The sequence below is a fragment of the Trachypithecus francoisi genome, unplaced genomic scaffold, assembly GCF_009764315.1.
Source record: "Trachypithecus francoisi isolate TF-2019V2 unplaced genomic scaffold, Tfra_2.0 Lachesis_group3, whole genome shotgun sequence".
In the NCBI taxonomy this organism is placed as follows: domain Eukaryota; kingdom Metazoa; phylum Chordata; class Mammalia; order Primates; family Cercopithecidae; genus Trachypithecus; species Trachypithecus francoisi.
The window spans coordinates 46,737,249-46,750,415 of NW_022681468.1; the positions used below are offsets into that span (position 1 = coordinate 46,737,249).

General features: G+C 36.6%; 1 protein-coding gene across 8 annotated transcripts in view; it reads right to left on the minus strand.

Annotated features, from left to right (window-relative positions):
• Positions 1-13,167, minus strand: part of KIAA0586 (KIAA0586 ortholog) — a 134,028-nt gene that overhangs the window by 64,941 nt on the left and 55,920 nt on the right. For all 8 annotated transcript variants that reach the window (XM_033187893.1, XM_033187894.1, XM_033187886.1 and 5 more), the window contains 4 exons: positions 8,965-9,164; positions 3,223-3,382; positions 2,270-2,492; positions 1,232-1,485 (listed from right to left, as the gene is read on the minus strand). In XM_033187893.1, coding sequence (XP_033043784.1) covers positions 1,232-1,485; positions 2,270-2,492; positions 3,223-3,382; positions 8,965-9,164 — 837 coding nt within the window. The remainder of the gene's footprint in view (positions 1-1,231; positions 1,486-2,269; positions 2,493-3,222; positions 3,383-8,964; positions 9,165-13,167) is intronic.

The window sequence follows — 13,167 nt, forward strand, 5'->3', positions numbered from 1 at the left end:
AAAAAAAAAAAGAAACACAAATTTAGTAAACAATCTGACCATAAAGCCATAGCATATTAGATTCAAAATTATACTGCAATGGAAATATTGGCAAAGTTTATAAATAAGTAATTCACAAACCACTCAATCTTACCAGTTTTTTTAAAGTACAATTTACAACAAAGATGAGAATTTTGTTTAACCTACCAGTTTGTTAGAAATTAAAAACTATAAATATCAATTGTAGTTATGAAATTGAGAAACAGGTACTCTCATATACTGTTGATATAATTAAACAGATTAAGAGCTAAAAATTCTTTCTAGAACTTAAAGCAAAGAAAAAAAAATCCTTTCTAGAGAGCATGTTGGTGATACATCTTTAAAGCAGACTCAGCAATTTCACTTTAAGGCATGTATTCTAAGGAAGAGACTGGATAAGTGCACCAAAAATATATATACATGAAAGGATGGTAATTAGCCAGTTGTGTATAGACTGAAAGCATTGAAAACAATCTAAATGCCCTCTATTAAGGGAGTAAAGAGACTACACAGCCATAAAAGAAAAATAAGAAAACTATGGAGTCATATTAAAAGATATCCACAATACATTATTAGGTAACAAAAATTCAGGTTTCAGGCTGTGTGTGGTGGTTCAGGCCTATAATTCCAGCCCTTTGGGAGGCCAAGGCGGGCAGATCACTTGGGCTCAGATGTCTGAGACCAATCTGGGCAAAATGGTGAAACCTCATCTCTACAAAAAAATATAAAAGTTAGCCAGGCATGGTGGCACATGCCTGTAGTCCCAGTTACTCAGAAGGCTGAGGTGGGAGTATTGCTTGAGCCCGGGAAGTTGAGGCTGCAGTGAACCATGATCACGCCACTGCACTCTAGCTTGGATGACAGAGTGAGAACCTGTCTCAAAAAAAAAAAAAAAAGTCAGGTTTCAAAACAATATGCATAATAAGATCCTATTTTTAAAGGTAAACATACATCCATAGACAAAAAAGACTGGAAAGGTCTACCCAAAACCATTAATAGTGATATTATTTCTGGAGGGTGGGATTATAAGGAAGATTTTACTTTCTGAAGTTAAGACCCAGAAAAGTTAACTAAATTGCATTGAGCCCCCCATTCTTTCTACTGTACCATGTTAAATCTTGAAAGTTAAGTAAAAACACTTTAAACAGTAAAGTATTACTTAGGGGATTACCATAATCTAACAAGTGAAATCAATTAATACAAATTAACTTACTTTTGGGGGCCAATTTTTGACCACAGCTAAATAAAATCTCTCCTTCAGAGACAGGTTTATCTAAAGTTTCAGTTTCAGTGACAGTAACACTCAATGTGCTCTCCGGTGTTGATGAATCAGAACCTGGCATCTGTGAGGGGGAAGGGGCCTTGGTGCCAGCAGGAAATGGCATAAAGGGAACTGGCTCTGGAGGTGGAGGCTGAGCAGGGAAATCCATACTCTCTGGTTCTTCATCCTTAGCCACAGACATTACACTAAGAAAATAAACACATATTTTGAGCTTGTTAGGTCACTGAAGGCCTGTATTCTTTTTGATATAAAAAATAGACTTGAAGACTATGTCTCCTTTAGCAAAATATTTTCTTAAATCTGCACTACTATAATTAACAAGATTTTTAAAAATCGTTTTCATGCTTTAATCATAAGCCATCTTGAAAGCTCTTCCAGACATCAAATAAATCTACATAGAAATAGAAATAAATCTACATAGAAATCTAAATAGAAATAAATCTATTAGATTTATTTGATGTCTGGAAGAGCTTTCAAGATGGCTTATGATTAAAGCATGAAAACGATTTTAAATTTTAAATTTAAATTTAAAGTTTATTTATTTACTTATTTAAATTTAAATTTTATTTAATAATTTTAATAAAATAAAATTTTATTTAAATAAATTTAAATTTAAATTTATTTATTTATATAAAATATAAAATTTTATATATTTTAACTTATATATAAAAATATAAGTTAACTGATGATAGTAAATAATGACCCACAATAGTGAGAAATTGTTTTCTATTTTATTAACAATGTAATAGATACCTTTATTTCTATCTGTTTCAAACCTTTTAAGAAAAAAGGTGAAGGTATAATTTGATAATTTTTCAAAACTCAAAATTTATGAAAGTTCTTTCTTTCAAAGTATAAGGTAGTCTGTGGTTTATAAAGCTTTGTATAATATTTCTATGTTTTCAATGGATTACATAAGTCAAACGTAAGTTGAAATGTACAGTTACTAGTGAGTATGTTCTTATTTACATAGCTCTTGGATGAAGTTCTTCTTGAGGTGAGTTAGGGTTCTCTTCTTCCAGTGGCAGGTCTCCATCACCCCATGGCTTGGGAAGCTCTGGGCTTGATACCTTCAATTTATCAATGGAAATATCTGACAAAGTTGGGGTAAAAACTGCCACTGCTGGAGGAGGTGTAGTAGTAGGGGTAACTGTTGGAGTTTTAACAAGCATGATGGCAGGCATATCATCTCCTAAAGATTTTTTTTTTAAAAAAGACAGAAAAAGATAGTAGTCAGTAAAGAACTCCACAGGATGGCATGATACATTGCTTCAGATATCCTTTACCATTTTAGCACACAAATAATGGCAATTATAATTAATAATGACAATGGTGGTAGTCATTAATGTGAAAATTCCTAAATTTAATAAAGCATTAAAAAATACCTTGAGAAGATATCATTTTTAATACTTAAAGTAGTCTAAGCATCTATTCAATTATATACTTTTTTTTTTTGAGACAGAGTCTGACTCTTATCACCCAGGGTGGAGTGCAATGGTGCGATATCGGCTCACTGCAACCTCTGCCTCCCAAGATCAGGCAATTCTCCTGCCTCAGCCTCCTGAGTAGCTGGGATTACAGGCACATGCCACCAAGTCTGGCTAATTTTTGTATTTTTAGTAGACAGGGGTTTCACCATGTTGGTCAGGCTGGTCTCAAACTCCTGACCTCGTGATCCACCTGCCTCAGCCTCCCAAACTGCTGGGATTACAGGTGTGAGCCACCATGCCTGGCCTCAATTACAGACTTAAAGAAGTTGCAATCAATTCCTAAATTTCCTTGCGAGAAAAAATGATTTACTAAAACCTAGTAAGCAACAAGTACATATACAATAATCTCATAAAGCATCTTATAAGACAATCATGAAATTGTATTTAATAGTTGCTAATATTAACACTGAGTTATAGAAATAAAGTTTCTACCTTTTTCAGCACATATTTCTTTCACAGGAAAAGCCATATCATGATCTGAATCACAGGGAGAAGAATCTGGAGTCTTTACCAAAACACACTCCTTAGTAGATAATGAAGGTGAGCAAGGAGGCGTAGGCTGTGGAGTAGCCAGTGGGGTACACACTCTTGCCTAAAATAAATTAATACAAGAAGATAAACTGTGTTTATAATCACCCAAATAAAAGTAATTTGAAATAATAACATGAACTCATTCATAGGCTACATATAATTTAAATTGATGGTGGGGTTAAGGACCCTACCTCTTGAACCTCTACCTGTTAGTCTACAACTGGCCTGAAGAAAGTCACAGGCAATTGAAATAACTCTGCCTCTGAAGTGGTCTCCACAGAATTCTAAGGCACCCGCTTTTAAAATACAGAAAAGGTAATTTACATTCCTACCAACAGTGTATAAGCATTCCCTTTTCTCTGCAGCCTCACTAGCATCTGTTGGTTTGTATTTTGTTGCTATTTGTTTGTTTTTAAAATTTTTAATTTTTAATTTTTGTGGGTACATAGCAAGTGTATATATTTATGGTGATGTTTTTTTTTTTTTTGATTTTTTAATAATAGCCATTCTGACTGAAATGGTATCTCACTGTGGTTTTAATTTGCATTTTTCTGATGATTAGTGATGATGAGCATTTTTTCATATGTTTGTTGACGGCTTGTATGTCTTCTTTTGAGACCATTACTGGGTATATACCCCAAGGATCATTATACCAAAAAGACATATGCACTCATATGTTCATTGCCCCACTATTCACAACAGCAAAGATGTGGAGTCAATCTAGGAGCCCAACAACGGTGGACTGAATAAAGAAAATGTGGTACACATTCATCATGGAATACTACACAGCCACAAAAAAGAACTAAATCATGTTATTTGCAGCAACATGGATGGAGCTGGAGGCCATAATCCTGAACAAACTGAGGAAGAAAAAAACAAATACCACATGTTTTCACTTATAAGTGAGAGCCAAACATTCAGCACACATAGACATAAAGATGAGAAAAATAGACACTGTGGACTATGATGGCAGGGGGCAGGAGGGAAGAAGGGGGGAATGGGTTGAAAAACTACTTTTGGGTACTATGCTCACTATCTGGGTCCAATATATCCATATAACAATCCTACACATGTACCCCCTATACCTAAAATAAAAGCTGAAATTTTAAAAATAAAGAAGAAGATTAAACAGACAAAGCTGAAGATCAAACCCAATTACAAACATGAAGGAAAGGCATAAAACAGAAAGGAAGCATTTTAACTGATTGACAAAATACCAAAAAATCAGCCTTTTAGCACACACAAAAAACTGAGTATATAAAAAGTAATGAAAGGATAAGAAAAAGTGGGAGTTAGGGAGAAATGAAGACAGCAGGGAGATGGAAAGCACTGGAGAAGGAAAAATGTAACAATTTAATATTAATTTGTAGAATAGGTAATCATTCAAATGGTTCAAACTTCAAAAGGTACAAACGGATAGTGAAAATTAAGTGTCTCTCCTACTCTTGTCCTTTCTACCTAGAGCCCTTCCTCAGAGTTATCAAATAATCTTGACTTCAGTCATTTCATGTGTATGATATATGGATATATCTATGGAATAAGTTCCCAGAAGTGGGACTGCTCTATTAAAGAACTAATTATGTTTTTAATTTGAATAAATATTGCCAGACTTCCTGCTACAGGATTTTACTATTTTATACTACCACCAGAGGTAGGAAAATGACAATGTCCCCCAAAATCATCAAACTTTTAGAGTTTTGCCGATCCGGTAAGTAAAAATGGAATTTCAATAAATTGTTTTCTTATTATCTATGAGGTTGATCATCTTCATCTTTTTATATCTACATGGGTGATTCGTATTTCTTTGATGTGTATGAACTGTCTGCTCCTGTCCTCTGACCATTTAAAAAATATATTATTTGAAGGCCGGGCGCGGTGGCTCAAGCCTGTAATCCCAGCACTGTGGGAGGCCGAGACGGGCGAATCACGAGGTCAGGAGATCGAGACCATCCTGGCGAACACGGTGAAACCCCGTCTCTACTAAAAAATACAAAAAAAAAAACTAGCCGGGCGAGGTGGCGGGCGCCTGTAGTCCCAGCTACTCGGGAGGCTGAGGCAGGAGAATGGCGGAGAAGCTCGGGAGGCGGAGCTTGCAGTGAGCTGAGATCCGGCCACTGCACTCCAGCCCAGGCGACAGAGCAAGACTCCGTCTCAAAAAAAAAAAAAAAAAAAAAATATATATATATATATATTATTTGAGCTAGGCGCGGCGGCTCACGCCTGTAATTCCAGCACTTTTAGAGGCCGAGACAGGCAGATCATGAGGTCAGGAGTTCGAGACCAGCCTGGCTAACATGGTGAAACCTCATTTCTACTAAAAATGCAAAAATTAGCTGGGTGTGGTGGCGGGCACCTGTAATCCCAGCTACTTAGGAGGCTGAGGCAGGAGAATCATTTGAACTTGGGAGGCAGAGGTTACAGTGAGCCGAGACAGCACCACTGCACTCCAGCCTGGGTGACATGAGCAAAACTCCGTCTCAAAAAAAAAAAAAAAAAAAAAAAAAAAATATATATATATATATATATATAAATTTGACTTTTTCTTCATTCTAAAAAGTCTTTATATAAGGTGATTACCCTTTATTTATTCTGCATTATGGGTTGCAAATTAAGATGCAATTTAAAACCATGAAGCACATTAGAATTTCTATAGCATTGCTTAATAATTAGTGTACTCTTAGCCTTCATTTTAAAATGAAAGAAATACATTATGTCTTTTTTTTCTTCTTGACTGCATAAACACATAGCATAGAAGTGTTGTTTTCAAATATAACACTATATTTAATGTATATAACTCAGCATCATTAAGGATCTGAAGGTATTCTTTTAGTATTGGTAATGGATAATAAAAATGATAAACTATTAGTAACTGAGTGTTTATTTACCAAGTTCTAGGCACTAGATTAAGCTCTGTCCATATATCATCTCACTTAATCTTCCACAAAACTTTGGCTAAGAAAACACAGTACCATAAAGATGTCACTCCTTCTTAAATTAAATCAGTCAAAATTGGTTTAATCCCCACTGAAATCTCAACAATATTTTTTATGGAACTTAAGAACTAACTTTAAAATATACGTAAGAGATTAAAAGGCCAAGAAAAGCCATGACAATTCTGAAGATAAAGAATGATAAATCGGCCGGGCGCGGTGGCTCAAGCCTGTAATCCCAGCACTTTGAGGCCAAGGCGGGCGGATCACAAGGTCAGGAGATCGAGACCATCCTGGCTAACACGGTGAAACCCCGTCTCTACTAAAAAGTACAAAAAACTAGCCGGGCGAGGTGGCGGGCGCCTGTAGTCCCAGCTACTCGGGAGGCTGAGGCAGGAGAATGGCGTGAACCCGGGAGGCGGAGATTGCAGTGAGCTGAGATCCGGCCACTGCACTCCAGCTTGGGCGACAGAGCGAGACTCCGTCTCAAAAAAAAAAAAAAAAAAAAAAAAAAAGAATGATAAGTCACAGGCTGGGATTAGTGCTTGCCCTACTAGATACTCACTAAGCAGATTTTGGCAAAGCCATGGTCATTTAAACTAAGTATTCTATCTTTATTACAGAGATAAAACTAAAGTAGTGGAGCTTGGAATTCAAATTCCAAGTTTTACCAACCCCAAAGTCCAAGCTCTTTACCCTGGTTTTCCCACATTTTCTCATCCAATCACCCTCATGAAAATATATGCAATACATAGGCAGAAAGCAAACCAAAGTAATCGGCATAGAAAAAACCATAACCCTGACCACATCTGTACTGCATATATTCCCAATGAGCTAATAAAGCACAGATCAAAACTACAGATCAAATCTTTGGCACACTAATCACATTATACCACAACAATCTCTACAAAAGTAAAATACAGTATATAACTTTATGTTTATACATTGAATGATGTTTAAATGTTTCACGTATGTAAAATGATGTCCTTGTGATCTATAGGATCAGAAGTAACTGCAGTTTTTTTTTTTTTTGAGACAGAGTCTTGCTCTGTCACCCAGGCTGGAGTGCAGTGGCCCATCTCAGCCCACTGCAAACTCCGAATGAATGGTTTATGCCATTCTCCTGCCTCAGCCTCCTGAGTAGCTGGGACTACAGGTGCCCACCACCACGCCTGGCTAGTTTTTTGCATTTTTTTAGCAGAGACAGGGTTTCACCGTGTTAGCCAGGATGGTCTCGATCTCCTGACCTCGTGATCCGCCCATCTCCGCCTCCCAAAGTGCTGGGATTACAGGCTTGAGCCACCACGCCTGGCCGTAACTACAGTTTTAAACAACTGGTAATACAGAGTAAATTTTGGCTTTGTATAATTTCATATTGCTATAATAGATTATAAATTCTTTTTAACACAAGTAATGTTGATTAAAAAAGCAATAAAAGTTCCTGAAATGTATTTTCTTTTAAAGATTAAAAATATCAGTTTATATAATAATGCAAAGCAATAAATGATCCTTGGCTATATCTTGATTTAAAAAAAAACTATAAAGGATTTTTTTGAAACAATTAGGGAAATCTAAATATGGTCTCTATGTTCTATATTATTAACATGTCAATGTTAAATTTGGGGGGGTTGATAATGGTATTTTGGTTATGTAAGAAAGCAACTTGTTCTGTGGTGATACTGCTGATGCTTCTGAGGTAAAGTGTTATGATGTCTGTAACTTTCAAATGGTTTTTAAAGGATACATAATATATAGCAGATATAAAGACAGATTTTTATAAGTGTGCCAAAATATTATCAATCAGTAAATATGAACGACCCTTGAATAACTAACTAAATAAAAACTTAGGTTTGAACTGCGAGAGGCCAATCATACAAATTTGGTTTTTTCAACCAAATGTGGATCAAAAACAGTATTCATGAGACAAGAAATGCATATATATAGAGGTCTGACTTTTCATATTCTTCGGGTTTACAGGGCCAACTATGAGACTCCAGTATGCAAGGATTGGCCAGTTCTCCACGTATACCAATGGACAACTGTGTAGGTAAAGGGTGTACAGATGTTCATTGTATCATATTTTCTTTTTTTTTTTGTTTTTTTGAGACGGAATCTCGCTCTATTGCCCGGGCTGGAGTGCGGTGGCCGCATCTCAGCTCACTGCAAGCTCTGCCTCCCGGGTTTACGCCATTCTCCTGCCTCAGCCTCCCGAGTGGCTGGGACTACAGGCGCCAGCCACCTCACCCGGCTAGTTTTTTGTATTTTTTTAGTAGAGACGGGGTTTCACAGTGTTAGCCAGGACGGTCTCGATCTCCTGACCTCATGATCCGCCCGTCTTGGCCTCCCAAAGTGCTGGGATTACAGGCTTGAGCCACCGCACCCGGCCTGTATCATATTTTCAACTATTCTATAGATTTAAAAGTTTTTAAAATAAAATGCTGGGGGAAATGTTACTTTAATCATAGTAACAAGGAAAAAAATTCTATCACAAGTTGGGCATGGTGGCTGGTGCCTGTAATCCCAGCTACTCAGGAGGCTGAGGCAGGAGCATCACTTAAGCCCAGAAGTTCAAGACCAGCCAGGGCAATATATAAAGACCATGTCTCTAAAAATGATAATAATACTTCTACCACAAACCATGATCTTATGGTATGTGGCTTAAAATTCATCTATTTTACTATTCTTCAATAAATGTATCAAAAATTCCCCATACCGGCAAATATGTTTCATTTGCTGAAGCATTCCCAGAAACACCTGTAGCAACAGGACATTGCTTCTTTGCTTCTCTGTCACCCAGCATGACTTCAATGGTCTCAGCAAGGGCTTCGTTCACAAAATGGTTAATCACGTCTGAGTTCACAGGAACACCAGCATCAACAAAAAGCTGGAGGGCGCCACTGCTTGTTCCTTCCACTAAAAGTAAAAAAAAAATCAGAATAAGTGGGCAAGAAACATGCTTGCAATTCAAGCTTTCATTATTATTATTATTATTATTACTACTTTTCTCGAGACGGAGTCTCACTCTGTCACCCAGGCTGGAGTGCAGTGACATGATCTTGGCTCACTGCAACTGCCACCTCCCAGGTTCAAGCAATTCTCCTGCCTCAGCCTCCTGAACAGCTGGGACTACAGGCATGTACCATCACGCCTGGCTAATTTTTGTATTTTTAGTAGAGATGGGGGTTTCGCCATGTTGGCCAAGCTGGTCTTGAACTCCTGACACCAGGTGATCTACCTGCCTTGGCCTCCCAAAGTGCTGGGATTATAGACGAGAGCCACCGCGCCTGGACCAAATTTTCATTCTTAAAAGTTTAGAGATGCCAATATATGTGTATGGAGGTGGGTGGGGGAGGGTGGAAAGAGGAATAAAAATGAAAATACAAACATATCTACTTATTATGAAAAAGACTAAGAGGACAACTTACATAACAAATATTCTCTGTAAATAAAAAAAAAAGGGAGATGAAAATTTACTCAGGTGGCCTCTTCTCTACTACTATAGAATTTAGTGATAAAAATGAGCACATTAAATGCCCTCATCTGAATATAACTCACATTTCCAAGAGTATAACAACAGGAAACTCTGTGACAGATCTCAACTAAAACAAAAGAATGCACTAAATATGAAGGCAAACCTCCCTTCCTTCTAGTTTCAGATACATCAGTTATTAACATCTACTGCAGTTGAGGTGCTTGTTATCAGATGTCCTATAGGTATATTAATTTCTGAATGGGTTGTACTTTTCACTTACATTAATGTACATCAAATTAAGTAAAACTTCCCGAATAGACTTTACTTGACTTAAAGTAGTGATATTTATAAAGCTCCATGTGGAAAATAAGTGGATACTAATCTGTACAACTTGATGGAGATGTGACCTCACCAAAGAGTACTCCTTAAGTAATACAACTATAGTAACAATATCCAGAATTCCCTAAAAAGTGGGTAGAAGTGTAGTGGTATCACTTGTTGATGGGGTAAGTAACAGCAATTTGCTCGAGTTACCATAGCAGAGACTATCACAATCCCAAATTTATATTCAATAATATATGTTGATACATCTCCTTTTTAGTTTCCATAATTCATTCTTTAAGCATGACCAAAAATCAGAACATCTTTTTTATAAGGCCCCAAATCCCTACCCAGACACTGGCAAAACAAAAGCAAACACAAATCTTTTACAGGGAAGAAAACAGGATCTAAATGCCCAATTTGTAAATTGTCTGATTTTCACCAGGAAAACAATTTTCTCATAAATTTGTTGTTCATTTTTGTCCTTCCTTCAAAGATGAGATGATGAAAGAAAACCAGGATAGTAACAACAGAAGGAGGCATGTGAGCTATGCTAAACAGGACAAATTAACCAAATGCAACTATAAACTCTATGAAGCTGGGATATAGGGTATAGCTGAGTGGGGAATGAAGAAGAGTAAAGCAAAGAAAATAGAACAAATAATAACTCCAAGGCTTTAGAGATTATGGGTGCTGGGAGAATTGTGATATCAAAAATGAGAAGCATTTTAGACATACTAAGGATGAGATGCCAGGGGAGCATCAAGCAGAATATTCACCAACGAGCATAACTGCAAGTTGTCGGCCCAAATACATGGCTCAGGGTTCATCAACTGACACAGGATAACTAATGTCAGGAGGAAACTGGAAAAAACAGAAAAGAGGGCAAAGCATGGGAACTAGTGAAATAAATTTATTCAAGTAGCAGAAAATAAAATGAGAAAATGAAGGTCTTAAAGAAGTTAAAAAAAAAAAAAAAACAAAACAACAAGAGGAAGAGTAACAGAATGAAGTTTAAGAAGCCAACACCAGAAGAATTTAAGAATCAGAGATGGTCAATAGTGCCTATGCTTGAGCCATTCGCTAAAACAAGGATTTGAAAAAGGGAAGCATTTTTCACAAGCAAATGCTATGAGAAAGGAATTTCCTGAAGGGGAGGGCAAAAGAAGGCCAACCCATAAGGACTAAAGAGGAAGTGAGTAATGAGAAATTAAAGTGGTGGATATAGACTCTGAAGTCTAGGATTCGGGCTGTTAAAGGATAGTCTATGAGGGAGAAAGAATAGCTTATCCTGAGGCTGGAAAGAAGAAAAAAAGTAGAAATAATGGTAAACAGGAATGAAAAGAAAAAAAAAAAGTTAGAAAAACTTTCACTATCCAATTTCAAGTCTTACTATTAAATTACAGTAATCAATAAGTATGGTATTAGTATAACTTGCAGGTGAATGGGATAGGATACAAAGCCCAAAAACAAGATACACACATACATAACCAATTGATGCTCAACCAAGGTGTTAAGGTAGTTCAATGAAGTAAGGATAATCTTTTCAACAAATGATACTAGAACAGCTGGATATCCATAAGCCAAAAAAACACCCAAACAAAAAAGAACTTGATCCTTACTTCACACCATAAAACTTAACTCAAAATAAACTAAAACCTAAATGTGTAATCTAAAACCATACAACTTCCAGAAGAAAACATAGGAAACTATCTTAGTGATCTTGGGTTAGCAAAGTTTTTTTAAAAACAGCATGCAAAAATCCCTACAAACTACTAGAAAAAAATCTGATAAATTAGTCTTCTTCAAAATCAATCTTTTTGTCTTCAAAATAGAATACTGAGAAAACAAAAAGGCAAAACACAAAGTAGAAGAAAATATTTACAAAACATATCCAATAAAGGACTTGTATCCAGAATAGATAAAAAACTTCATACTCAGTAATATGAAGATACAACTCAAACTTAAAAATGGTCAAAAGATTTAAAAAGATTTCACCAAAGTAAATATACAGATGGCAAATAAATACATTAAAAAGTTGTACATCATCATTAGTAATGATACTACTCAGTTATTAGTACAGTTAAGGAAATACCTCCACATATGTTCAGAAATGGCTAGAATTATAAACACTGACAACAGCAAGTCACCAAGTGTTGGGGAGGATGTGGAGCAACTAAAGTCGCATACACTGCTGGGTGGAATGCAAAATAGTACACCCACTTTTGGAAATGTTTAGCAGTTTCTTAAAAAGTTAAACATTTACTTATCATATGACCAAGCAAAATTAAAAGATTTCTACACAAAGATTTGCTTACAAATGTTCATAGCAGCTTTGCTCATAATAGCCAAAAACTGAAAAGACTACGAACGTCCATCAACTGGTAAATGGATTGACAAATTATGGTATATCTATACATTATAGTATTACTACATGCAATAGCATGATTGTCAAAATATTGTGCTAATAAAAGAAGCCAGCCAACAACGGGCTACATATTGCATGATTACATATGTATGAAATTCTAGAAAAGGTAAAAATACAGTAATAGAAAGCAGGTCAGTGTTGTTTGAGAACAGTGCATGAGTGAGGTTTAGGAATTGACTGCAAAATAGCATAAGGAAGCTTTTGGAGAAGACAGAAATGTTTTTCTATCTTATGATTATGTGGCTAATATATAGCTGTGTGAACTTGTCAAAACTTGTCAGACTGGGGCAGGTGCAGTGAATCACTCTTGTAAACCCAGTTCTTTGGGAGGCTGAGGCAGGAGGACCACTTGAGGCCAGGAGCATGAGATTAGCCTGGGCAATATAGCAAGACCCCATCTCTACAAAATGTACTGATTGACTGATTGAGATAGAGTCTCGCTTTATTGCCCAGGCTGGAGCGCAGTGACGTGATCTTGGCTCACTGCAACCTCCACCTCCTGGGTTCAAGCAATTCTCCTGTCTCAGCTTCTGGAGTAGCTGGAATTATAGGTGTGTGCAACCATACCCAGCTGATTTTTGTATTTTTCATAGAGACAGGGTTTCACCATATTGGCCAGGCTGATCTTGAACTCCTCACCTCAGGTGATCTGCCCTCCTTGGCCTCCCAAAGTGCTGGGATTACAGGTGTGAGCC